The sequence below is a fragment of the Ictidomys tridecemlineatus genome, chromosome 9 (assembly GCF_052094955.1).
Source record: "Ictidomys tridecemlineatus isolate mIctTri1 chromosome 9, mIctTri1.hap1, whole genome shotgun sequence".
Taxonomy (NCBI): Eukaryota; Metazoa; Chordata; class Mammalia; order Rodentia; family Sciuridae; genus Ictidomys; species Ictidomys tridecemlineatus.
Genome location: NC_135485.1, coordinates 147,956,263 through 147,983,686, shown reverse-complemented (window position 1 = coordinate 147,983,686; position 27,424 = coordinate 147,956,263). Strand labels below are relative to the sequence as shown.

The window sequence follows — 27,424 nt, the reverse complement described above, 5'->3', positions numbered from 1 at the left end:
CACCGCGCCCAGTCCCAGACACCAGGAACCCGGCGTGGGCGTGCCAGGGCGAGGGGCGGAGCGACTAGGTAGGCGTGGGGAGCTTGGAGGCGGGGCAACGCGGGCGCTGCAGAGGTCCAGGACAGGGCGCGGGCGGGGCGACGTGGGTGGGCGGGGCGACGTGGGTAGGCGGGGCGGCGCGGCGAGGCGGACGCTGGGAACATCACGCGGGCGGGGCGGGGCGCCCCTGTGGGCGGGGCGAGCGTGGGGGGCGGGACGCCGAGGGGTGGGGCGAGCCCGGTGGGCGGGGCCGGCGCCGGGACCTGTGGGCGCAGGTGTCGCCTCAGCGGCGGGCGTTGCTTCAGCGCGTGCGCAGGCCCGGCGGGCGGCGCGGGGCGGCTCCGGGAACTCGGGCAACTCCGGGAGGCAGAGCGGCTGGTGCGGTGGGGTGGGCTCCGCGCGGCGGCGGCGGCTCTGCGGGACGGGGCCACGCTCCACCTGCGCCGCACCTCCTGGCGGGAGCGCGGCGCTCACGGTAGGTCTCAGGACGCGCCGGAGAGAAGCGGGCCGGCGGGACGCTGCTCTGGCCGGGCCCGGCCCGCACCTCGCCCTCCCTCCGGACCGTCCTCCGCTCCCGCGGCCTCCCCGGCCTCCCGCCGGCGGGTCGGGTCCAGCCCTGTGCGGCCGCGTCTCCTCCCGCCGGCGGGTCGGGTCCAGCCCTGTGCGGCCGCAGCCTCCTCCCGCCGGCGGCGCTCACCTGCGGGCGGCTCGCACAGGTGCGGCGGCCTCGCGGCGGCCAGGGCGGCTCCCTGCGCCGTGGGCGAGGTTCCGCGGCCCCGGGGGAGGGGGTGTGTCGCCCCCGGGGATTTCAGGGCCACCCCGCAGGCGGCGTCGTGCGGTTCAGGAAGTTGAGACTGCGGTCTGGCTGGCGTCCTTTTGAGAAGCTTGCTGGTTTCACTGTTGGAAAGCAGTAGCCGGGCTGACCATTCTGGTTGAGGTGAACTTCTGCTTGATTAAACGGATGCTTGCTTACTCGGGTTCATTTTTTGCCCTTTCCATTCCACGGTGATGGTGTAGGCTACCCAGAAAATAGAAGGGAAAAGTGAGCCACACTTACTCTGCAAGTAACATAGGCTTCATCTGCTGTTGTCAGAACTTCAAGTAGATTCACTGTAGGTAGGACTACAGTCTGAAAAACAAGATTTTTGTGTAATATTTTAGAGGCTTTTGAAATGAGCTGTTTTAAAACAATCTGTCGAGGTTTGTCATTACTGGTCATAAGCTGTGAAGGTGATTTAAAAGTTCGTGAGTCACACTAACTGGGAGTTGGGTAGTTCTACAAGTGCAAAAAAGAAGAGACCAGGAACAGGTCTTTCCTTCTCCCTATGTATTTTCTTAAAAAATTGTTTATTTCCCTGAAAGATGCAAAAAATAGTTTTTAAAAAATTCCTCTTTTAATGGTATCACACTTTTCTACCTAGTTTATTCTTTTCCATAAAAGGTATAGTACTCTTAAGATTTCAGCATGTACTGTGACTCAAGATTTTTCACATGGTTTGGTTTCAAATGTTACATTGTATGTGTTCAAGAAATACAGTTTTGGTACCCACAGCTTAGAAGTTTGTTTCAGGAAGACACATTTGCAAAGAACTTTTTAGCTGGGTGCAGTGCTGTACACCTGTAATCCCAGTGGCTTGGTAGGCTGAGGCAGCAGGATCTCAAGTTCAAAGCCAGTCTCAGCAATTTAGCTACTCAGTGAGATCCTGTCTCTAAAGTTAAAAAAAGAAAAAAGAAAAGGCTAAGAATGGGCTCAGTAGTTAAGTGCCCCTGGGTTAAATTCCTGGGTACCAAATAATAACAACAACAAAAACACTTTTTATCTGTTTTAAGAAGCCAAGATTAGAGTCACTTTCCTGCTGGGACTTCTTGGAACCTTCTGAAATAGGGGAAGCATCCCTTTAACTGAGCTTCCCCCAAATATATTTTTCTTTAGAGTAGTGGGTTAAGCTATCCTACAAAGATATTTAGCTACTAAAATACCTACCAGATACTGTGGCTGGACAGCTTTAACTGAAGGTGCTGCTTAATTATAGACTTAGGAAAAGCTGGGAAGCTCCGAGTTGCACCAGGAGCATGCTGCAGCTGGGTTGGCGCTCCTGTTTGTGAGCCCTGCTTTCAGGAAGGAAGTTGGACACGATGGATGGACATCATCTTTGAGGAGCAGTATAGATGTTAGTGGTAATACAAACGCAGCATTAATTTACCATTATTAATTTGGTACTGATAAAGTTATTTTAGAAATGATTTTAGTATATGCACATAATAGGAACAAGAGATGCCTGCAGCTTTTCCACATTTACAACCTTTAGGGCTACTTAAATGTCCTGACTTATATCTACTGAGAACTGCTTACACATTTTAATATCAAGAAATTGACACTTTGTTGAATATAGAAATAAAGCTATAGTTAAGTTTGAGATTTAAGGAAATAGAGAAAGATAGAAAAATGAGACAAAATATAATACAGCTCTTTTTTCAAATCTTTGGGTTTACTGTTAAAATCATTATGCATTGAAGATAGCATTATTATGATTAGCTCATGTTTGTTGAGTGCCTCCTGTGTTTTGGGTGCTTGTGGTATTTTACACGTGGTTTGTGAGGTTCATAGTAACGGTGGGTACTTTCTGCCTGGAATATGATCTCGAGTGAGGAAGCTGTGGATGCGTAGTGGTGGAGTGTTTGGGCAGGGTGTTGTGTGGCAGGAAGCTGTGTCAGAGGGAGCCTTAGTCGTGGGGTTGTGAGGTCTGTGTGGGATATGGGTCCAGCTTGTCAGCCCACTGGTATTCTTGCCATCCGATTCTGCTGTGACCACGCCTACACTGGCCTCCTGCACTGTCAGCTAGTGCCCACTCCCACCAGCCTCCCATGCTTGGGTGGGCAGGTTGCTTGAGCCCTGAGTCCCTCCTGTGGTGTTGCCACGGAGCAGGTGGCTACACCGCTGCCTCCTTAGTGGAGCCCAAGGCCCAGCTGTTGGGCGATGCTGACGGCCCTGCGCCTGAGTGCCTGCTCATCCTGGCAACTCTGACTTTGAGAAGGTCTGTTGGAGATTTCTCCTTACCTCCTGAGCTTCGTTCAGTAACTGTCTGCAAGTACTTAGCCTGTGCCGTGTGTTGTGCTAGGTGCTGGGATTTGCCTTATGTCCTAAGAGGATTGAGCAGAGAGGCAGCAAGAAACGAGATCAGCTAGCTACATAGGAAGGTGCCAAGCAGCAAGAAATGTAAAATGCTGGTGATCGCGAGCATGAGGGGTTGAGCATGGTGACCCCAGTTTTGAATAGCTGTGGGCTGCATGTTGAAGGTGAGCTTTTAGAAGAGCGAGGCTCAGGGAAGACGTATTCCAGTCAGCGGAGTCGCACTGCGAAGGCCATGGAGGTTTGGGGCTTGCTCGTTGTGCTCAGGAGTGACCAGCCTGTGGCTGGAGGGGAGAGTTCCACGTCAGGGAGGTGGGAGAGGCTGGAGGCATAGGTGGCGGGCAGAGGAATAGGGCACCTGCATGTGAATGTCTGAACCCTGAAATTCACACGTTGATACCTAATCCTCAGGGCAATGCTCTTAAGAGGTAGGGTTTGGGGGGTGATTAGGCCCAAAGGTGAAGAAAGCTTATGAGCAGGACCAGTGTCCTCAGGAGAGGCTGAGGAGCTGCCCACCTCTGCCCACCGTGGTCTTGCACCTCTGCAGCCTGCAGAAAGGAGGGCAGTGGATTCTGTTGTTCATAGTAGTCCAGGCTGTGGACTCTTGTCATTGTGCCCGGGATAGGCTCAGTCCAAGGTCTTGGGGGGCTTACTTGTAAGGCTGTTTGGGTTTTAGTTGGAATGTAAGGATACTGACTGCCAGGTTTTGAGCAGAGGAATGATGTCCTGGTCTAATTTGGAGGCTTTCCTTGGTGGCACTAAGGGTGGACTCAGATCCTAGGTGAGGTGGAAGCTGAGAGGAAGGTCGGCATCTCTCCTGGCAGAGCAGACAGGACCTGGTAGACTAGGTGCCCACTGGGACTGCAGGGAGTCAGAATCTGGCCTGGGACTCATGAGCACCTGGGAAGATGGAGTTGCCCCAGTGGGTGGAGAGCCAGGAAGAAGGAACCTGTGAATCAGAGCCCAGTGCTGAGCCTCCTGCAGGCAGAGGAGGGGCTTCCTGCCACAGAGCCTGCTCTGCCAGGGGCTCTGGCATGTCCTCGTGGTGGGCTGCAGGCTCCTGCTCCCTGCACACGCACTCCTGCCCCTCTGTTTCCAGCAGAGGTCAGGGAGAGGCAAAAGCAGTGGAAATAAAGGGCAGTTCTTATCCGGCTCACAGAAATAGAGCCCAAAGTGGAAGACATGGGACGGTACCTAAAGTTCTCTTGTTTTGTTAGTGGTGTACAGCACTTTTCCTTATTTAATTTTATTTTCTTGCTTTATAAATTCCCTAACATGTTTCTCCACACCTGAGCTCCTGGAGCAGCCCTGGTTCTGTGTGTCTGACTTACTCCTTCATGCTGTAGCCCCTCAGCTTTGTGAAAACAGAGGTGCCTCGGTGACAGGGACTGCACAGCACTTGAGCTTGCCTCAACTCTGCCTGCTCCGTCCACCTGCTCTGGTTATCTGAACTTACACCTGAAATACTTTACCAGCAGGTGTTGGCATAACAGTGGCAGGACTTTTGTGACAGGTTTGTGAGGACACAGAAAAATACAAACCCACAGGATAAAAGCAGTAATAAATTATAGTTTGTCATAATTAAAAACTTTTCATCAAACAAAGAACTCTTGAGAGTCAGGGAGACATAGAGTCTGGGAAATAACAAGCAGGAGATTTGAACCCCCCTTCCCCTGGACAGGTGACCTGAGTGGCACACGCGCATGTGTAAATTGCTGGGAACCCACTCACAGTGTACGTGCGTGTTCTGGTTCAAGTGAGTGGTGTTGGAAAGGTGGACAAGGTGTACAGTGCAGCTGCGACTCATGTGCGAAGGTGGGCATTAGGAGAAGGAGATGCTCAGAAGCTTGGGAAAGCACCTTGGCAGTTTCTTGGAGCGAAGCATATACGTCAGCTGGCAGCCCAGTAGTCCCACTCCTCGGTGTTGCCCAGGAGAGGGGAAAACACGGACGAAGGACTGGGCCTGAGTGTGCATGGCTGTGTGCAGGTCTGCTGGTAAAGGGATGGATGTGTTGGTATACCCACACAGAAGAGTATTGCTCCGAAATAAAGGAACGGAGAGCCGGTGATTTGTCCAGCAAATCCATGAAACAAGTTGTATCCCAAGTGCTAAAAACCAAACAAAAGATTGTGTGAAGTCATCTGTGAGACTCTAGACATGTTGAAATGGTCGGACAGAAGGCAGATTGGTGTCTGCTGGGGTTGGCTGTGTTAGTTTTCTATTTCTGTGTAACAGTGACCACAAATTTAGTGGCTTAAAGTAATAATATCATTTCAGTTTTAGCAGGCCAGGTTGCTGATGGGCTCTTGGGTTCTTGGCTCTGAGCCCCACAAGACTGAGTGTCTGGAGGGCGGCCTCTGAGCTTATGGTCAGGGAAGATGCCTCCAAGTCCAGTCGCATTGCTGGCCTGGAGGTTCCATTGCTTGTGGGCCCCAGGCAAGTCTTTGCTTGCTGTCAGCCAGGATCTGCTCTCTGGTCTAAAGGCTGCTCCATTTCTGTCCTGGGCCTCCAAGGAGCAATGGGACATCAAGTCCATTTTGTCCTTGGAATGTGAGATGTCTGGCTTTCTTTGATATGAGCCAGAGAAAGCTCTCTGCTTCGAAGGACTGTGTGATAAGATCAGGCCCAACTGAATACTCTCCCTATGCCAGGACCATCTGTGTCATACGGCAGTTTACCAAGGGGTTGGTGTCTCCTCTTAACCACAGGTTCCAGGGAATGGGTGTAGACCTGGGTGGGGTGTGCACCTGAGCATGCTGCTTCATTCACAAGCATCACCCAGGATTTGGTGTTTCCTCTTAAACACAGGTTCCTTGGTGGAGTGTGCACCTGAGCATGCTGCTTCATAAGAGAGCATCACCTAGGAATTGGTGTCTCATCACAGTGCACTGGGTGTAGACTGGTGGGGTGTGCACCTGAGCCTGCAGTCTCACGTGAGAGTGTCACCAAGATGTTGGTGTCTCATCACGGTGCAGAGGGGTATGGACTTGGGTCGGGTATGCACCTGAGCCTGCTGTCTCACGTGAGAACGTCGCCAAGGTGTTGGTATCTCTTCACGGTGCAGTGGAGTGTAAGCCGGGGTGGGGTGTGCACCTGAGCCTGCTGTCTCACATGAGAGCGTTGGTGTCTCATCACAGTGCAGTGGAATATAGACCTGGGTGTGGTGTGCACCTGAGCCTGCTGTCTCACATGAGAGCGTTGGTGTCTCATCACAGTGTAGTGGGATATAGACCTGGGTGGGATGTGCACCTGAGCCTGCTGTCTCACGTGAGAGCGTTGGTGTCTCATCACAGTGTAGTGGGATATAGACCTGGGTGGGGTGTGCACCTGAGCCTGCTGTCTCACATGAGAGCGTTGGTGTCTCATCACAGTGCAGTGGGTATAGATCTGGTGGGGTGTGCACCTGAGCCTGCTGTCTCACATGAGAGTGTTGGTGTCTCATCACAGTGTAGTGGGTGTAGATCTGGTGGGGTGTGCACCTGAGCCTGCTTTCTCACATGAGAGCGTTGGTGTCTCATCACAGTGCAGTGGGTATAGATCTGGTGGGGTGTGCACCTGAGCCTGCTTTCTCACATGAGAGCGTTGGTGTCTCATCACAGTGCAGTGGGTATAGATCTGGTGGGGTGTGCACCTGAGCCTGCTGTCTCACATGAGAGCTTTGGTGTCTCATCACAGTGTAGTGGGATATAGACCTGGGTGGGGTGTGCACCTGAGCCTGCTGTCTCACATGAGAGCGTTGGTGTCTCATCACAGTGTAGTGGGATATAGACTGGGTGGGGTGTGCATCTGAGCCTGCTGTCTCATATGAGAGTGTTGGTGTCTCATCACAGTGTAGTGGGGTGTAGATGTGGTGGGGTGTGCACCTGAGCCTGCTGTCTCACGTGAGAGCGTTGGTGTCTTATCACAGTATAGTGGGTGTAGATCTGGTGGGGTGTGCACCTGAGCCTGCTGTCTCACATGAGAGCGTTGGTGTCTCATCACAGTGTAGTGGGTATACACCTGGGTGGGGTGTGCACCTGAGCCTGCTGTCTCACATGAGAGCGTTGGTGTCTCATCACAGTGTAGTGGGTATAGACCTGGGTGGGATGTGCACCTGAGCCTGCTGTCTCACGTGAGAGCGTTGGTGTCTCATCACAGTGTAGTGGGATATAGACCTGGGTGGGGTGTGCACCTGAGCCTGCTGTCTCACATGAGAGCGTTGGTGTCTCATCACAGTGCAGTGGGTATAGACCTGGGTGGGGTGTGCACCTGAGCCTGCTGTCTCACATGAGAGCGTTGGTGTCTCATCACAGTGCAGTGGGTGTAGATCTGGTGGGGTGTGCACCTGAGGCTGCTGTCTCATGTGAGAGCGTTGGTGTCTCATCACAGTGTAGTGGGGTATAGACCTGGGTGGGGTGTGCACCTGAGCCTGCTGTCTCACGTGAGAGCGTTGGTGTCTCATCACAGTGTAGTGGGGTGTAGATCTGGTGGGGTGTGCACCTGAGCCTGCTGTCTCACGTGAGAGCGTTGGTGTCTCATCACAGTGCAGTGGGGTATAGACCTGGGTGGGGTGTGCACCTGAGCCTGCTGTCTCATATGAGAGTGTTGGTGTCTCATCACAGTGTAGTGGGTGTAGATCTGGTGGGGTGTGCACCTGAGCCTGCTGTTTCACGTGAGAGCGTTGGTGTCTCATCACAGTGTAGTGGGTGTAGATCTGGTGGGGTGTGCACCTGAGCCTGCTGTCTCACGTGAGAGCGTTGGTGTCTCATCACAGTGCAGTGGGTATAGATCTGGTGGGGTGTGCACCTGAGCCTGCAGTCTCACATGAGAGCGTTGGTGTCTCATCACAGTGTAGTGGGTGTAGATCTGGTGGGGTGTGCACCTGAGCCTGCTGTCTCACGTGAGAGTGTTGGTGTCTCATCACAGTGCAGAGGGATATAGACCTGGGTGGGGTGTGCACCTGAGCCTGCTGTCTCACGTGAGAGCGTTGGTGTCTCATCACAGTGTAGTGGGTATAGATCTGGTGGGGTGTGCACCTGAGCCTGCTTTCTCACATGAGAGCGTTGGTGTCTCATCACAGTGCAGTGGGGTGTAGATCTGGTGGGGTGTGCACCTTAGCCTGCTGTCTCACATGAGAGCGTTGGTGTCTCATCACAGTGTAGTGGGATATAGACCTGGGTGGGGTGTGCACCTGAGCCTGCTGTCTCACGTGAGGGTGTTGGTGTCTCATCACAGTGCAGTGGGGTGTAGATCTGGTGGGGTGTGCACCTGAGCCTGCTGTCTCACATGAGAGCGTTGGTGTCTCATCACAGTGTAGTGGGGTGTAGATCTGGTGGGGTGTGCACCTGAGCCTGCTTTCTCACATGAGAGCGTTGGTGTCTCATCACAGTGCAGTGGGGTGTAGATCTGGTGGGGTGTGCACCTGAGCCTGCTTTCTCACATGAGAGCGTTGGTGTCTCATCACAGTGTAGTGGGGTGTAGATCTGGTGGGGTGTGCACCTGAGCCTGCTGTCTCACGTGAGAGCGTTGGTGTCTCATCACAGTGTAGTGGGTGTAGATCTGGTGGGGTGTGCACCTGAGCCTGCTGTCTCACATGAGAGCGTTGGTGTCTCATCACAGTGTAGTGGGTGTAGATCTGGTGGGGTGTGCACCTGAGCCTGCTGTCTCACGTGAGAGCGTTGGTGTCTCATCACAGTGCAGAGGGATATAGACCTGGGTGGGGTGTGCACCTGAGCCTGCTGTCTCACGTGAGAGCGTTGGTGTCTCATCACAGTGTAGTGGGGTGTAGATCTGGTGGGGTGTGCACCTGAGGCTGCTGTCTCACATGAGAGCGTTGGTGTCTCATCACAGTGTAGTGGGATATAGACCTGGGTGGGGTGTGCACTTGAGCCTGCTGTCTCACGTGAGAGCGTTGGTGTCTCATCACAGTGTAGTGGGGTGTAGATCTGGTGGGGTGTGCACCTGAGCCTGCTGTCTCACGTGAGAGCGTTGGTGTCTCATCACAGTGTAGTGGGGTGTAGATCTGGTGGGGTGTGCACCTGAGCCTGCTGTCTCACATGCGAGCGTTGGTGTCTCATCACAGTGTAGTGGGTATAGATCTGGTGGGGTGTGCACCTGAGCCTGCTGTCTCACGTGAGAGCGTTGGTGTCTCATCACAGTGTAGTGGGGTGTAGATCTGGTGGGGTGTGCACCTGAGCCTGCTGTCTCACATGAGAGCTTTGGTGTCTCATCACAGTGTAGTGGGGTGTAGATCTGGTGGGGTGTGCACCTGAGCCTGCTGTCTCACGTGAGAGCGTTGGTGTCTCATCACAATGTAGTGGGGTGTAGACCTGGGTGGGGTGTGCACCTGAGCCTGCTTTCTCACGTGAGAGCGTTGGTGTCTCATCACAGTGTAGTGGGGTGTAGATCTTGTGGGGTGTGCACCTGAGCCTGCTTTCTCACGTGAGAGCGTTGGTTTCTCATCACAGTGTAGTGGGTGTAGATCTGGTGGGGTGTGCACCTGAGCCTGCTGTCTCACGTGAGAGCGTTGGTGTCTCATCACAGTGTAGTGGGTGTAGATCTGGTGGGGTGTGCACCTGAGCCTGCTGTCTCACGTGAGAGTGTCACTAAGGCGTTGGTGTCTCGTCATGGCATCGTGGGCTATGGATCTGGGTGGGGTGGAGTGCTCTTAGCATGGCCTTTGTGATTATGGACCAGGGAGATTTTCAGGGGCAGAAGATTGTATAGCTTGGTGTGGGGGTGATGACATTACTGTGTCAAAGCTCATTGAACTGTCTGCTAGAGGTGTGATTGTGTGGACTAACTTCTCTCCTATAAAAGCTGGTTAATTTTAAAACCCTAGATTTAAAAGTACTGAGAAAATTGACTTCCAAATTGTGTTTTATCTTGTTGAATAGTAAATATACTACCACATAAATAGGGTTGAGAAGAGAGGGCGAGGAGCTGGAGCTCTGGGTGTGAGGAGGTTGGGCCAGCAGAGGGAAGGAGAAGTGGCTGCTGACTGTGCCTGCTTCTTCTCTGCGTGTGTTCTCTGTCAGTCCTTACTCTCTGCTCTAGGAGTTGTGCTGGAGGTCCTAAAGCCCATGGTCCTTCTCTAGGTGGAATCTTTCCTGTGTCCTTGCTCTCTGTGCCCAGGTGCTGTGCTGAGTCGTAAAAACAGTGATCTGAGCAGCTTCAGCCCCAGGCTGATCAGACCCAGGAGCATTTGTGCACAGCAGGGACTGTAGTGTGTCTGTCCTGCTGTTGTGCTGTGGCGTAGAAGAATGCTGAGAAGAGGGCACTGTGCGCCAACCCCAGTGTGGCAGGCATCGCAAGCCCTCTGTCCCTCCTGGTGAACCCTGCATCCCCTCCTTTCCCTGTGATTTGTTAGGTGTTTACATGTCCACGACTTGCAGACCCATTGTCGAGCCTTGGACTTTTTGCCACAATGCTCTTGGTTACCTGAGCGTGTACTGGGCCTCTTCCTGCCTGTTTCATAGAAATAGGTTCATCCTCTCGTGCCCGGGCCCTCTGAGCTGATATAGCCATCATGGCAGAACCTGACCCTGTGCTTCCTATGTGCCTCATCTACTTCTCCCAGTTACTCCTCCTCCTGCACTCATGCAGGACCACGTTGTCTTTCTTCCATGTTCCTTAACCAGCCTTGAGGTCACCACTTCACGGTGCAGTCACTACTCTTAAATCCATCTATTCACTGACATGGTCTTTCCAAACAACACGTGCAGTGGTCATTTCTGTGCTTCAAACAAACAAAAATGTACCAACACCCAAGAGGTGAGGGCTGTATGTCTTAAGTGACCTTCAAACCTGCAAGAGGTCGCTGGCTCTCCCCACCTTGTGCTGTGGGGTGCAGGCTCCTGGCTCCTCCTGTGGACCTCCTCACCTTGTGCTGTGGGGTGCAGGCTCCTGGCTCCTCCTGTGGACCTCCTCACCTTGTGCTGTGGGGTACAGCTCCTGGCTCCTCCTGTGGACCTCCTCACCTTGTGCTGTGGGGTGCAGGCTCCTGGCTCCTCCTGTGGACCTCCTCACCTTGTGCTGTGGGGTGCAGGCTCCTGGCTCCTCCTGTGGACCTCCTCACCTTGTGCTGTGGGGTGCAGGCTCCTGGCTACTCCTGTGGACCTCCTCACCTTGTGCTGTGGGCTGCAGCTCCTGGCTCCTCCTGTGGACCTCCTCACCTTGTGCTGTGGGGTGCAGGCTCCTGGCTCCTCCTGTGGACCTCCTCACCTTGTCCTGTGGGGTGCAGGCTCCTGGCTCCTCCTGTGGACCTCCTCACCTTGTGCTGTGGGGTACAGCTCCTGGCTCCTCCTGTGGACCTCCCCACCTTGTGCTGTGGGGTGCAGCTCCTGGCTCCTGTGGACCTCCCCACCTTGTGCTGTGGGGTGCAGCTCCTGGCTCCTCCTGTGGACCTCCCCACCTTGTGCTGTGGGGTGCAGGCTCCTAGCTCCTCCTGTGGACCTCCTCACCTTGTGCTGTGGGGTGCAGGCTCTTGGCTCCTCCTGTGGACCTCCTCACCTTGTGCTGTGGGGTACAGGCTCCTGGCTCCTCCTGTGGACCTCCCCACCTTGTGCTGTGGGGTGCAGCTCCTGGCTCCTCCTGTGGACCTCCCCACCTTGTGCTGTGGGGTGCAGGCTCCTGGCTCCTCCTGTGGACCTCCTCACCTTGTGCTGTGGGGTGCAGGCTCCTGGCTCCTCCTGTGGACCTCCTCACCTTGTGCTGTGGGGTACAGCTCCTGGCTCCTCCTGTGGACCTCCTCACCTTGTGCTGTGGGGTACAGCTCCTGGCTCCTCCTGTGGACCTCCTCACCTTGTGCTGTGGGGTGCAGGCTCCTGGCTCCTCCTGTGGACCTCCTCACCTTGTGCTGTGGGGTACAGCTCCTGGCTCCTCCTGTGGATCTCCTCACCTTGTGCTGTGGGGTGCAGGCTCCTGGCTCCTCCTGTGGACCTCCCCACCTTGTGCTGTGGGGTACAGCTCCTGGCTCCTCCTGTGGACCTCCCCACCTTGTGCTGTGGGGTGCAGGCTCCTGGCTCCTCCTGTGGACCTCCCCACCTTGTGCTGTGGGGTGCAGGCTCCTGGCTCCTCCTGTGGACCTCCCCACCTTGTGCTGTGGGGTGCAGGCTCCTGACTCCTCCTGTGGACCTCCCCACCTTGTGCTGTGGGGTGCAGGCTCCTGGCTCCTCCTGTGGACCTCCTCACCTTGTGCTGTGGGGTACAGCTCCTGGCTCCTCCTGTGGACCTCCTCACCTTGTGCTGTGGGGTACAGCTCCTGGCTCCTCCTGTGGACCTCCTCACCTTGTGCTGTGGGGTACAGCTCCTGGCTCCTCCTGTGGATCTCCTCACCTTGTGCTGTGGGGTACAGGTCCTGGCTCTTCCTGTGGACCTCCTCACCTTGTGCTGTGGGGTACAGCTCCTGGCTCCTCCTGTGGACCTCCTCACCTTGTGCTGTGGGGTGCAGGCTCCTGGCTCCTCCTGTGGACCTCCCCACCTTGTGCTGTGGGGTGCAGGCTCCTGGCTCCTCCTGTGGACCTCCTCACCTTGTGCTGTGGGGTACAGCTCCTGGCTCCTCCTGTGGACCTCCCCACCTTGTGCTGTGGGGTGCAGCTCCTGGCTCCTCCTGTGGACCTCCCCACCTTGTGCTGTGGGGTGCAGGCTCCTGGCTCCTCCTGTGGACCTCCCCACCTTGTGCTGTGGGGTGCAGGCTCCTGGCTCCTCCTGTGGACCTCCTCACCTTGTGCTGTGGGGTACAGCTCCTGGCTCCTCCTGTGGACCTCCCCACCTTGTGCTGTGGGGTGCAGGCTCCTGGCTCCTCCTGTGGACCTCCCCACCTTGTGCTGTGGGGTGCAGGCTCCTGGCTCCTCCTGTGGACCTCCTCACCTTGTGCTGTGGGGTACAGCTCCTGGCTCCTCCTGTGGACCTCCTCACCTTGTGCTGTGGGCTGCAGCTCCTGGCTCCTCCTGTGGACCTCCCCACCTTGTGCTGTGGGGTGCAGGCTCCTGGCTCCTCCTGTGGACCTCCTCACCTTGTGCTGTGGGGTGCAGCTCCTGGCTCCTCCTGTGGACCTCCTCACCTTGTGCTGTGGGGTGCAGGCTCCTGGCTCCTCCTGTGGACCTCCCCACCTTGTGCTGTGGGGTGCAGGCTCCTGGCTCCTCCTGTGGACCTCCTCACCTTGTGCTGTGGGGTACAGCTCCTGGCTCCTCCTGTGGACCTCCTCACCTTGTGCTGTGGGGTGCAGGCTCCTGGCTCCTCCTGTGGACCTCCCCACCTTGTGCTGTGGGGTGCAGCTCCTGGCTCCTCCTGTGGACCTCCTCACCTTGTGCTGTGGGGTACAGCTCCTGGCTCCTCCTGTGGACCTCCTCACCTTGTGCTGTGGGGTGCAGCTCCTGGCTCCTCCTGTGGACCTCCTCACCTTGTGCTGTGGGGTACAGCTCCTGGCTCCTCCTGTGGACCTCCCCACCTTGTGCTGTGGGGTACAGCTCCTGGCTCCTCCTGTGGACCTCCTCACCTTGTGCTGTGGGGAACAGCTCCTGGCTCCTCCTGTGGACCTCCTCACCTTGTGCTGTGGGGTACAGCTCCTGGCTCCTCCTGAGGACCTCCTCACCTTGTGCTGTGGGCTGCAGCTCCTGGCTCCTCCTGTGGACCTCCCCACCTTGTGCTGTGGGGTACAGCTCCTGGCTCCTCCTGTGGACCTCCCCACCTTGTGCTGTGGGGTGCAGGCTCCTGGCTCCTCCTGTGGACCTCCTCACCTTGTGCTGTGGGCTGCAGGCTCCTGGCTCCTCCTGTGGACCTCCCCACCTTGTGCTGTGGGGTGCAGCTCCTGGCTCCTCCTGTGGACCTCCCCACCTTGTGCTGTGGGGTACAGCTCCTGGCTCCTCCTGTGGACCTCCCCACCTTGTGCTGTGGGGTGCAGCTCCTGGCTCCTCCTGTGGACCTCCTCACCTTGTGCTGTGGGGTGCAGGCTCCTGGCTCCTCCTGTGGACCTCCCCACCTTGTGCTGTGGGGTGCAGCTCCTGGCTCCTCCTGTGGACCTCCTCACCTTGTGCTGTGGGGTACAGCTCCTGGCTCCTCCTGTGGACCTCCCCACCTTGTGCTGTGGGGTGCAGGCTCCTGGCTCCTCCTGTGGACCTCCTCACCTTGTGCTGTGGGGTACAGCTCCTGGCTCCTCCTCTGGACCTCCTCACCTTGTGCTGTGGGGTGCAGGCTCCTGGCTACTCCTGTGGACCTCCTCACCTTGTGCTGTGGGGTGCAGGCTCCTGGCTACTCCTGTGGACCTCCTCACCTTGTGCTGTGGGGTGCAGGCTCCTGGCTCCTCCTGTGGACCTCCTCACCTTGTGCTGTGGGGTGCAGGCTCCTGGCTCCTCCTCTGGACCTCCTCACCTTGTGCTGTGGGCTGCAGGCTCCTGGCTCCTCCTGTGGACCTCCCCACCTTGTGCTGTGGGGTACAGCTCCTGGCTCCTCCTGTGGACCTCCTCACCTTGTGCTGTGGGGTGCAGCTCCTGGCTCCTCCTGTGGACCTCCCCACCTTGTGCTGTGCGGTGCAGCTCCTTGCTCCTGAGGACCTCCCACTTTGTGCCTCGCCGGGTGGCTTCTTCCTCTGTGGGTCTCTTCTTTCTGTGAATCCTACTCTGTCCTCCACATGTGCATGAACCCCTAGGTGTTCCCAAGGTGTGGCCCCCCTGCCTCCCACTGGGGCCTGTGTCCCCACTCTGCCCCTGTGCTGTAAGGCCGCCTGACTCCTCGTGGGCCTGTGTCTTGTTCTCCTTTCTGGAGCTCAGCAGCTGGTGGCTCCGTCCTCCTTTCTCTGTGTGGGACAGCTTGTGTATGTTGCTCCTTCTCCTTCTCCTGCCTCTTTTCTCAGACACTGCTCTGTGTGTTTATTAAACGTCTTACAGTCTCCTTTCATGTCTGAATTTCTAAGATCTTTGAATTATTCTTTTCTATGAATCCTGTCTTCCTTTTTATTCAGCACTTATGTTGCTGTATGCAAAAGCATTATGACTCTCCTGACACTGCCTGGTTGGCCACCTGTGTCTAGTCCACCTTTTGCCATCCTGCCCGTGGTTCACGTCCGGCCTTCTCCTGCCCTGGTCCACGCCTGGGCTCCTCCCGCTTCTGGGCCACGTCCAGGCTCTTCCAGCTTCTTGTCCACGTCCTGGCTCGTCCTTCCTGTGTCCACTACTGGGCTCCTCCCAGCCGTGGTCCACATCCTGGCTCCTCCCGCTCCTGGTCCATGGCCTGGCTCCTCCCGCTCCTGGTCCACGGCCTGGCTCTCCTGGTCCATGGCCTGGCTCTTCCCGCTCCTAGTCCACATCCTGGCTCGTCCCTCCTGTGGTCCACTTCTGGGCTCCTCCCGCCCGTGATCCACATCCTGGCTCCTCCCGCCCGTGATCCACATCCTGGCTCCTCCCGCTCCTGGTCCATGGCCTGGCTCTCCTGGTCCATGGCCTGGCTCCTCCCGCTCCTAGTCCACATCCGGGCTCATGCTGTTCGTGGTCCACCTCTGGGCACATGTCGCCATTAGCTCTTCCTGGATCCTCAGGGCACTGGCCCAAGTGATCTCAGAAAACGAATGCACCTACTATGGCCTGGACGGAAGGCAGTGCCAAGGATGGACTCTGGCTCTGGGTTGTGCAGGTTCTTGATGGTGTTGAGTCCCACAGGCCACTCCAGCAGGGCATCCCAGGGCCCCTCTCCCACGGGTGCCCCGCCTCACACTGAGGGTGTCCTGACTCTAGGTCGACGGGGACAAAGCAGTGTTTTGTTTTAATTTGAGATTTTCTGTTGCTAAAGGTATATTTGGAGCAGTTTCATTTTCTGGGTGGAGCTGTGGGTGCAGTGGGTCTCTGCCTGCTCTCTGGGCTGCTGTGTTTCCTGGAGGTGTGCCCCGTCTGCAGCTCTCTGGGCTGGTCACCCTGTGGGTGCAGTGGGTCTCTGCCTGCTGTGTTTCCTATAGGTGAGCCCCGTCTGCAGCTCTCTGGGCTGGTCACCCTGTGGGCGCAGTGGGTCTCTGCCTGCTCTCTGGGCTGCTTTGTTTCCTGGAGGTGAGCCCCGTCTGCCGCTCTCTGGGCTGGTCACCCTGTGGGTGCAGTGGGTCTCTGCCTGCTCTCTGTGGGCTGCTGTGTTTCCTGTAGGTGAGCCCCGTCTGCAGCTCTCTGGGCTGGTCACCCTGTGGGCGCAGTGGGTCTCTGCCTGCTCTCTGTGGGCTGCTGTGTTTCCTGGAGGTGAGCCCCGTCTGCAGCTCTCTGGGCTGGTCACCCTGTGGGTGCAGTGGATCTCTGCCTGCTGTGTTTCCTGGAGGTGAGCCCCGTCTGCCGCTCTCTGGGCTGGTCACCCTGTGGGCACAGTGGGTCTCTGCCTGCTCTCTGTGGGCTGCTGTGTTTCCTGTAGGTGAGCCCCGTCTGCAGCTCTCTGGGCTGGTTACCCTGTGGGTGCAGTGGGTCTCTGCCTGCTGTGTTTCCTGTAGGTGAGCCCCGTCTGCAGCTCTCTGGGCTGGTCACCCTGTGGGCGCAGTGGGTCTCTGCCTGCTCTCTGGGCTGTTGTGTTTCCTGTAGGTGAGCCCCATCTGCAGCTCTCTGGGCTGGTCACCCTGTGGGTGCAGTGGGTCTCTGCCTGCTGTGTTTCCTATAGGTGAGCCCCGTCTGTAGCTCTCTGGGCTGGTCACCCTGTGGGCGCAGTGGGTCTCTGCCTGCTCTCTGGGCTGCTTTGTTTCCTGGAGGTGAGCCCCGTCTGCAGCTCTCTGGGCTGGTCACCCTGTGGGCGCTGTCACTGCAGCGCCTCATCTCATTCTTTTCTCTTTATGGCGGGGGGGGGGGGGGTGGGGGGTGGGGGTGGTGGGGATTTTGCCCTTGATTGTTTGCTTTTTGCTTTTTTTTTTTTTTTTTTTGGTAGTTTTTGCCTCCGAACTGATTTATTTTCAGTTCCTTGCTTTCTGTTACGATCAAAGCAGAATACCTCTGTTTGAACAGCATCCTCTAAGCTTTGACATGCATGCCTTTGTCATCAAGTTCTGTATAAATGGTAATTTCCCTTATGTTTTTCTATTTAACCAAAACGTCAGTTTGTCTACTTTTAATTTATACTGTAGACAACAGTCTGCTGCTTAGTGGTGCCTGCAAGGTGCCTGTCACTGGAGGTGTGCTCATGATAGTATTCGCCCCAGGACTCTCCTAGGCCTGTGTCCAGTTCCTTCCCCTATGGCGGCTGCTCTGAGACCCCCAAGGGGTGGCAGGTCAGCTTTGAGGTGTTGGTTCAGCAAGACAGAAGAGGCCGGTCTCCAGAACATACTCAGTGACCACCCAGCTTCCTGGCAGACAGGGAGGGCAGCGGCCAGCACACATACACCAGCTGCAGGAGCAAGGGTGCCGAGGGGCTGTGGGCCAGAGCCCTCCCTGGGGCCAGGTGTTCCCCGGGCCTGGCATTCCCTGGTAGGTTTCCCACAGAGTGTGACTGGTAGGCGTGGATCAATCTGGAGGGGTCCCCTCGGGTCAGGCTGTGGCTGAGAGGGGTGCTCATGGTGTGGGGTCAGGAGAGGGTTTGGAGGTGGCCACCAGGAGACCACTGGACAAGATGGGTGTGTGGGCCACCACTGCGAGGATCAGGAGGTGCTGATGGAACGTGTGTGCAGCCTCTGGCTCCAGGGTCCTGCCCAGACACCTGGTGGGCATAGTCTCTTCATGGGCACCTCTTAGTGTTCTTTACCATTCACCCCACTACCGAGTGTCTCAGTAAAATAGCACTTTCGCTGTTGGGGGGTTCTTAGTGTTGGTTGTTGAGGCTGAAGTGAGTTTTGTTTTAATTGCTGTTGCCAGGTTGGTGTCTTGCCAGAGCCTGTGATCATGGAAGCACCTATTTTACTAATCAGCATGAACGCAGTTCCTCTCCCTGTCCCCACCAGCAGTGTTGCCTGGGGTTCCTGCTGTTCGTGGGGGACCAGTGCATGCGCACCAGCAGCCTCTGGGCAGGGACCTGTGCCCCCAGCTCGGTGGTGGCCGGCCTCAGGACTGGGTCGCAGTCATACTCTGCTCTGGTGTGTTTCAGTGAGGTATGAAGTGGAGCCAACACGGGACGCTCGGGCCCTTCAGCCGTGCCTCATGGTGACTGACTTCAGACACCTGCCAGGCCACTCAGGGGACTCAGGGCCCAGCGTCTGTGCTGAGGTGGAATCATGGACATCCTCTGCTAGGCATAAAACCAAAATTTTAGACTTGTAGAGAAACCAGAGAGTGGGATAAATCCAGTACCCAGTGTCAGTCCAACCCCGTGGCAGTCTCTGGCCTGCTCTCGTAGGCTTGCCTTTTGTTTTTTCGTTCTTTCTTTTTTTCTTTTTTTTAGAGAGAGAGAGAGAGAAAATTTTAATTTTTTGGTTTTCGGCGGACACAACATCTTTGTTGGTATGTGGTGCTGAGGATCGAACCCGGGCCGCACGCCCGCCAGGCGAGCGCGCTACCGCTTGAGCCCCATCCCCAGCCCTTGCCTTTTCTTTTAAAAATAGCGTTAATGGGGCTGGGGATGTGGCTCAAGCAGTAGCGCGCTCGCCTGGCATGCGTACGGCCCGGGTTCGATCCTTAGCACCACATACAAAGATGTTGTGTTCACTGAAAACTGAAAAATAAATATTAAAAAATTCTCTTTTAAAAAAAAATAGCGTTAATGAAATACAACGGCATATACCATGCAGTTTAGCTGGGGGAAGGCGCCGGCCCGTGCTCACTTGTGGGGTGGGATCTGGATGCTGTCTTCCGTGGCTGGTTCCTGACACTAGCACGGGGTTTCAGAGCCTGTCCAGGCTACAGGGTGTCCGCTCTGCACTGGGGCGTGACCTTCCTCAGTGTGCACACCAGGCTGTCACATGTGCCCATCCACGCACCTGTGATGCACGCTGGGGCTGCTTCCAGCGTGTGAATGACGTCAGCTCTTCTCTGCACGGTCTCCCCAGTGTTTGTTCAAAGAGTAAACATGGAATCGCATTTGCATTCCTGGAATAAACTCTGCTTGTCGTCATTTGCCCACTAGTGTGCCACTCTTGCACATCGGTGGACTGCGCTGGGGTGTTAGCCTTGTGCCTCTGCAGTCACATGTCCCTTGGTCTGAGGTTTGTGACTTCTGCTCTTACGTCGCGTCGGCTTCCTGAGAAGATTCAGGCATCCTCTAAGGTTGGTCTCCCCCGTGGTCTGCAGCAGCTCCACATTGGTCAGCAGTTCAGAGCACCGTGAAGGGTCCTGAGCTTCGGAACTGGGTGTCATTTTCAGTGGGAGAGCTAGGTCTCCCTCCTTCCCAGTCTTTCCGGCTCCCTGGTCGTGTCTTGGATGAACGTTGTAGTTGATGCTTACAAGGAACGGCCTGTCCTAGTAGACTTTCAGAGTCACCTGTAAGACTGAGTGGTCTTCTTTCAGGTCACTGTGCTAATGTGCCCGTGGTCACCTGTCTTTTATTGAATCCATTGGTGTGTATATTTCTCTTTTTTCCTTAGCCAGGTGTGCAAAGACTTTCGTGTCTTAGTCTTTGTAAACTTTTGTTTTGGATTCATTCTCTGCTGTTCATGGCTCATGGTTCCAGCCTTGCTCGCCTCTTCCCCACATTGGATGATTGTTCTCCATGTTTTTGTTTTTCTTTCCGCTCCAGTCATTTCAGTAGAATTCTTGGAAACGCTTAGTCCTTTGCAGAGTATTTGCTCGGCTTGCTTATTTCCCTTTCCTTTCTAGAGATCCTGTTAGGTGGGTATGGATACTTTTATATTTTATCCAAACCTCTTTGCTCTTAAAACATGGGTTTTCTCTGTGTCTCTTTCCTTTTTTAGGACTTTGTAGGAAAACGCCTAAGCTTGACTTTATGCCCCCCGTGTTCTTCCCTGGTAGGTTCTGGTGAGCCTGACCGTGGACCTCTTGGCTTGTGATGGCCTGCTCATGCCTTGGTTTGGTAGGTTGCTGCGTCTCCTCATGCAGGGCTCCCGTTACTCTCTGTGTCCCAGTGCTCGCCCAGCGATTTCAGGCAGAGGGCTGCGGAGCGGAGATGGTGAGCTGGAGAGGTCCCAGCTGCCAGTGGCCCTCTGTGGTGGAGGACATGGCCTCACAGTCACTGTGCTCATGCCACCCCACTCTGCCGTGGCTGTGCTTTCCTGAGGCAGTGACAGGTGGCCCTGCGGTGGCAGCCTTGGCTCTCTGTCATGTCGCCTAGTGCCAGGTGGGATGGAGCCTGTCGTGGCCAGAAAGCTGTGCCCAGGCCTGGCCGGTGGTGCCCTCCCTGTCCCACAAGTGCATCTGGCTCTCCTGGTCCCGTTGTTTCTCAGGGGAGGACTTCTCTGTGTGTCTTCAGGGCGGGGTGGCAGGGAAGGAGCAGTGGCACCTTCTGGTCTGCTGTCCTGGGCAGGATCAGGAGCCGTGCACCTTAGTCTTCTGGGCTCATCAGTGACCCTCATCAAGCCGCGTGCCTTGGGGCGGTCCCTGTTCCACATATCTCAGCACTTACGGACCGGAGTGTTCAGAGAGGGTCGTGCAAGGAGTGACTGCCGTGCTGAAGGCGTGAAGGCAGGACCCGAGCCATTAGGAACTTGGTCTGCACAAAGGCTCGGGATCCTTGAGGTCACTTCAGAGGTGGAAGCTGCAGTGTGACGTGTGGCCTTTGATGCAGCGGGGCTGTGCTGGACCCTGCTCTCTGGGTAGGAAGTGGCCGCTGTGAGGAGCCTGGACCCAGGGCCAGGCAGTGGCAGGGGTGTGTGCCCTGACCTTGGCTCCCCCACTCAGATGCCCTTCTTCATTCCTGGGTGTGTGGCATCCCCTGGGTGTTGATCAGTGACACTGCGCCATTCTGTGTCACCCTCATGTGCTGTGAAAGTAAACTGATGACTGCTCCCAATTTCAAAGCCACAGAAAGTGCTCTCCGAGGCCCTGAAACTCTGTGGTTTGTCCCCTTCCTCCCTGCCACCTGCCACCCTCGTGGGGGACATCTCCTGCCGCCTTGGACTTGCTGCTCCCGCACCGTGCCATGTGTACACCAGCTCAGCATTTCTGAACGTCTGCTCCTTGCTCTCTGGAAGCTTCTCCACCCATCCATCTTCGTGCAGGTGTGACCTTCTCAGCAAGGCATCCTCGGTGGCCTCCTGGAGACCACCGTGGCCACATGGCAGCACTGCATGCCCCTTCCTCACCCGGCCCTTCTGTGGGTACTCACACAGCCTTCCAGCACACACCGCGGCTTACCGTACCTCCTGGGACACGTGGACAGCCTGTCCTGGTGTCCCCTAGGATGTCTATCATGGTGCCACCTGGGACATGTGGCAGCCTGTCCCTGTGTCCCCTCGGATGCCTGTCACTGTGCCCCTGGGACATATTACATCCTGTCATGGTGTCCCCAGGAGGCACCACATCCTGTCGTGGTGTTACTCAGGGCACACTGCAGCCTGTCACAGTCCCTAGGGCATGCTATGGCCTCTCATGGTGTCACCTAGGGTACACTGCAGCCTGTCACCGTGATCCTTAGGGCATGCTGCAGCCTGTGTGCTTCCCCTAGGATGACTGTCATATGTCACCCAGGATGCTGGTGACAGTATACACTACCCTATCACGGTGTCCCTGGGGACATGCTACTGCATATTGTCCTGTCATCTTTAGTTCTCCACAGCATGTCGCAGTGACAAGACCTGCGGCCTTCTCTGGCTGTCCTGGCCCAGCTCCGGGACCTGAGCATGCATGGCTCAGCAAGAGTGTGGGGAATGCTAAAATGGGGTTGTCAGGTGGGGGAGCAGAGCCCTGAGGTACTCGGTCCAGAAGGAGAGCATTTGAAAGCCCAGTAAGCAGGAGCATGCGTTCAGGAATAAGGTAGAAATTTATCTTAGTTCACTAAGACTTTTCAATTAATGTTCTGCGAAGTTTACAATTTATATAAAACTTACTTCTTGAAAAATATGATTCTGTGTATAAAAGACAATAAGGAGTCTGTATGTTTGTGTATTTAATAAACAGCAGCTTAGTATTGACAGGATACCTCCTGAGATCTCACTTAATTCTATTTTTGGGGAAATGTTTTCTTCATAAAACTATTCGTTGAACATTGAAAGCCTGGGGCAGGTAGTAATTCATGTCATATCAATGTTTTTAAAAACTCGCAATAATATTTTTCATATTTTAGAATGTTTTTCTAATCCTTTTTATGAGTTTTAATTCCATGTTTGATTTTCATGTTTAGCTGGCAAAGTAGGAATCTTCTTGAGCCACTTGTGCTTTTATTCAAGCATTTCTTTTCTTTCTTGTAGGTTTGCTCTGAGGCCACATTAATGAGACATATGGAGTCACCTTTGACAACATCACCTGGGAGAGACTGATGTCTTTGTCCATAAAAAGCCATGTGGACAACAAATAGCGGAGGAGCCGAGTGGCCAGTGCTGCGCCTTTTAGTATCATCGATATGTTTGTTAAAGCGTCAAGACAGAGGATTTGTGCATGAAGAAAACAGTTTGTTCATCAGTGTTATTTTTAGCAGCTTTTAAAAATTCTCATCTTACTGTTACACCGCTCCTGCAGCATCTAAGACGTAAAAGTCTCCACCTTGTCTAAGTAGCTTTCCTTCTGTCCCCGGGAACTTCATCGGCTGACCCAGTTCCTGCACATCCAGGTCTTCAGAGGCTCTGCACCAGGGAGACATGGACTTGGGGGCTCAGGCTGCACTGCGGGACTGCAGTGGGCTTCAGCGGACGGTTCGAGACGTCGCCCGTCGCCCTCAGAGCCCTCACCTGCGTGTGTGGGTCCTGGCGTCGGTGCGGACCGTGGCCTGAGCATGGCCTGGGTGAAGTTCCTGCGGAAGCCTGGGGGCAGCCTTGGGAGAGCCTACCAGCCGGGCAGCACACTGTCACTGGCACCCACCAAGGGCCTGCTGAACGAGCCTGGGCAGAACAGCTGCTTCCTCAACAGCGCTGTCCAGGTGAGCTGTGAGGCGTCTCCCCCGAGAGCAGAGGCGCTGTGGGACGGGTGGCTGGTTGGTGGCACTGTCAGTGGGGACACAGTGGGCATTTGGGCTTTTATGGTCAAGGGAAATGGTTTTCCACCAGGATGGGGTATGACTGTGATGCTATAAAGCACTCTTACTTAAAATGTTCAGTTCATTAAATGTCACCTTGCTGCCTTTCAGAAGAAATCCAGGGACGCCCCAGTAGAGAGGATCCAACGCAGCAGCTATGTGGCTGCGAGGGTAATGGCGCTTTCTCAGTGGTCACACCCGCTCCCCCTCTGCCGTGCCGTTCTGCCTGCTCTGGGCCTTGACTTGAGCACCCCTGCACTGGGGACCTTGAAGGTTGATCCTTTGGCTGCAGTTCTTGCAGAAGCTCTTTTAATTACAAATTGTACTTCCTATTTTCTTGCCTCAGATAAGTGGCCTTTTTAGGTGTACCCTGGTTCATATTCAGAAAAGTTCCAGACTTTTCTATCTTCCTGAGAACTAAAAGGAGCACTGCTTTAATAAGCAGATTGGGACTGTCAGGCATGGAGACACCTGTGTCATCGAGGCCCTCCACATGGGACAGATGTCACAGATTGTCAGTGCACGGACATCTGACTGATACTTGGTGTCTTGGTGGCCTTCCAGCTGAGAAGAGACCTCATGGACTATGTCAGGTGTGCAGAAATCTGACTGACGGCCGACTTCTCAGTGGCCCTCCACCTGAGGGTTCACCTAGAGACAGAAGACCAATGGAATTAAGAGAGCATTGGTCCTCATTGACTTTAAGACCCCAAAGGAGTCACTGTTCTGTCCTGGCATGACGATTTCTTCTGCTTAAGTATTATGAGAAGAGAGAAAATGCCTGGTGAAGGGAACTGGGTATGAGGAAATGTCCCGGAAGGTCTGCGCTGAGAGGCTCTGCACGTCAGACCTCTCCTGCTCTTTGATTTCAGCTTCTCCCGCGGGTTCTGTGTTTCTCCTTAGTTCCTCCAAAACTACATGGTTTAGGGAACAAAAGGCAGGTAACAAGAGCAAATTCTCAGGATATGTTCATAGGAGAGAAACTCAAGGGTTTCCCATTCTGGGGTGGAGGACCCAGTCACACGGAGGTGGCTGCCTAGGAACTCTCCTGTCTCCTCAGTGTTTCCTGTCCCCTGTGGAGGACCCAGTCACACGGAGGTGGCTGCCTAGGAACTCTCCTGTCTCCTCAGTGTTTCCTGTCCCCTGTGGAGGACCCAGTCACACGGAGGTGGCTGCCTAGGAACTCACCTGTCTCCTCAGTGTTTCCTGTCCCCTGTGGAGGACCCAGTCACACGGAGGTGGCTGCCTAGGAACTCACCTGTCTCCTCAGTGTTTCCTGTCCCCCTGTGGAGGACCCAGTCACATGGAGGTGGCTGCCTAGGAACTCTCCTACCTCCTCAGTGTTTCCTGTCCCCCTGTGGAGGACCCAGTCACACGGAGGTGGTTGCTTAGGAACTCTCCTACCTCCTCAGTGTTTCCTGTCCCCCTGTGGAGGACCCAGTCACATGGAGGTGGCTGCTTAGGAACTCTCCTGTCTCCTCAGTGTTTCCTGTCCCCTGTGGAGGACCCAGTCACATGGAGGTGGCTGCCTAGGAACTCTCCTGTCTCCTCAGTGTTTCCTGTCCCCTGTGGAGGACCCAGTCACATGGAGGTGGCTGCTTAGGAACTCTCCTGTCTCCTCAGTGTTTCCTGTCCCCAGTGGAGGACCCAGTCACATGGAGGTGGCTGCCTAGGAACTCTCCTGTCTCCTCAGTGTTTCCTGTCCCCTGTGGAGGACCCAGTCACATGGAGGTGGCTGCCTAGGAACTCTCCTGTCTCCTCAGTGTTTCCTGTCCCCTGTGGAGGACCCAGTCACATGGAGGTGGCTGCCTAGGAACTCTCCTGTCTCCTCAGTGTTTCCTGTCCCCCTGTGGAGGACCCAGTCACACGGAGGTGGCTGCCTAGGAACTCTCCTGTCTCCTCAGTGTTTCCTGTCCCCTGTGGAGGACCCAGTCACACGGAGGTGGCTGCCTAGGAACTCTCCTGTCTCCTCAGTGTTTCCTGTCCCTGTGGAGGACCCAGTCACACGGAGGTGGCTGCCTAGGAACTCTCCTGTCTCCTCAGTGTTTCCTGTCCCCTGTGGAGGACCCAGTCACATGGAGGTGGCTGCCTAGGAACTCTCCTGTCTCCTCAGTGTTTCCTGTCCCCTGTGGAGGACCCAGTCACACGGAGGTGGTTGCTTAGGAACTCTCCTGTCTCCTCAGTGTTTCCTGTCCCCCTGTGGAGGACCCAGTCACACGGAGGTGGCTGCCTAGGAACTCTCCTGTCTCCTCAGTGTTTCCTGTCCCCCTGTGGAGGACCCAGTCACACGGAGGTGGTTGCTTAGGAACTCTCCTGTCTCCTCAGTGTTTCCTGTCCCCTGTGGAGGACCCAGTCACACGGAGGTGGCTGCCTAGGAACTCTCCTGTCTCCTCAGTGTTTCCTGTCCCCTGTGGAGGACCCAGTCACATGGAGGTGGCTGCCTAGGAACTCTCCTGTCTCCTCAGTGTTTCCTGTCCCCTGTGGAGGACCCAGTCACATGGAGGTGGCTGCTTAGGAACTCTCCTGTCTCCTCAGTGTTTCCTGTCCCCTGTGGAGGACCCAGTCACATGGAGGTGGCTGCTTAGGAACTCTCCTGTCTCCTCAGTGTTTCCTGTCCCCTGTGGAGGACCCAGTCACATGGAGGTGGCTGCTTAGGAACTCACCTACCTCCTCAGTGTTTCCTGTCCCCTGTGGAGGACCCAGTCACATGGAGGTGGCTGCCTAGGAACTCTCCTGTCTCCTCAGTGTTTCCTGTCCCCCTGTGGAGGACCCAGTCACATGGAGGTGGCTGCCTAGGAACTCTCCTGTCTCCTCAGTGTTTCCTGTCCCCTGTGGAGGACCCAGTCACATGGAGGTGGCTGCCTAGGAACTCTCCTGTCTCCTCAGTGTTTCCTGTCCCCTGTGGAGGACCCAGTCACATGGAGGTGGCTGCTTAGGAACTCACCTACCTCCTCGGTGTTTCCTGTCCCCTGTGGAGGACCCAGTCACATGGAGGTGGCTGCCTAGGAACTCTCCTGTCTCCTCAGTGTTTTCTGTCCCCTGTGGAGGACCCAGTCACATGGAGGTGGCTGCCTAGGAACTCTCCTGTCTCCTCAGTGTTTCCTGTCCCCTGTGGAGGACCCAGTCACATGGAGGTGGCTGCCTAGGAACTCTCCTGTCTCCTCAGTGTTTCCTGTCCCCTGTGGAGGACCCAGTCACACGGAGGTGGCTGCCTAGGAACTCTCCTGTCTCCTCAGTGTTTCCTGTCCCCTGTGGAGGACCCAGTCACATGGAGGTGGCTGCCTAGGAACTCTCCTGTCTCCTCAGTGTTTCCTGTCCCCTGTGGAGGACCCAGTCACATGGAGGTGGCTGCCTAGGAACTCTCCTGTCTCCTCGGTGTTTCCTGTCCCCTGTGGAGGACCCAGTCACAGGGAGGTTCTGGGTCCTACCTCCTCAGGTGTCCTGGCCCCTCTGCAGGCATCCCGTCTCACGTTTTTTGGGTTGCTGAAGTTGCCCCACAACCCACTGATGGTTTCCTTCTCTCCTGACTTTGTGTTTCTCTTTCATGTGTCTTCTGTGACTGCCTTTCAGTTCATTCATCTTTTCTGTCCTACGTCTCATCTGCTGTCAGTCCCATTAATTTCATTTTTGTCTTTGATGCTGCCGGTCTCACTGTGGAAGTGTCCTAACATCCTTCTCCTGTCTCTGGGTCCGTGTTCAGTCTTACCTTTTGCCTGTTAAGCACATGAAATGAGGTGTGACTCTTGTTTTCTTGTGCTTTTCTGTCAGTAGTGCAGATACGGGATGAGTCGCAGTGACTCATTTTTCTAGCTGCCCTGTGGGTGGTTTCCCTCCTTGGCAGTCTGGTGATTTTTCATTGCAGGTGGGACAAATTTTGCCTGTTGAGTTGTGGTGTGTTCGCCTCCTCACACTATCTTGAACCTTGCATCTGTTTGGAAGCAGGTTGGCCACTTTCCTGCCAGTGGTGATTTGGCAGGACCAGGTCCTGCTTATCTGGGCTCAGTTTCTCTTGAGACTGTCTTTCTTCTTTAGCTGATGTTCTCTGAGTCTTGCAGTTTTCGGGGGCCCCTGGGAACAGCACGTCCCTGGTCCATAGAGTTCTGTGCCTTGCTCCTGGAGTCCTTTCAGCTCTTCCCAGCTCTGCCTGTAGCCCAGCCACCTGCCAGCTCCCACGGCTTCCCGAGGCTTCTCCTGGCTGCAGAGCCTGGTTTGCAAACCACCTCGCTGACAAAACAGTGCTTCAGATGGACTTTTGTCATTTTAGAAAATCAGCT

General features: G+C 55.5%; 1 protein-coding gene across 1 annotated transcript in view; it reads left to right on the top strand.

Annotated features, from left to right (window-relative positions):
* Positions 1-295: 295 nt before the first annotated feature.
* Positions 296-27,424, top strand: part of Usp53 (ubiquitin specific peptidase 53) — a 60,122-nt gene continuing 32,993 nt past the window's right edge. Inside the window, exons 1-2 of the mRNA XM_078022182.1 lie at positions 296-514; positions 22,390-23,054. Of these exons, the coding sequence (XP_077878308.1) occupies positions 22,911-23,054 (144 nt within the window). The 5' untranslated portion in view covers positions 296-514; positions 22,390-22,910. The remainder of the gene's footprint in view (positions 515-22,389; positions 23,055-27,424) is intronic.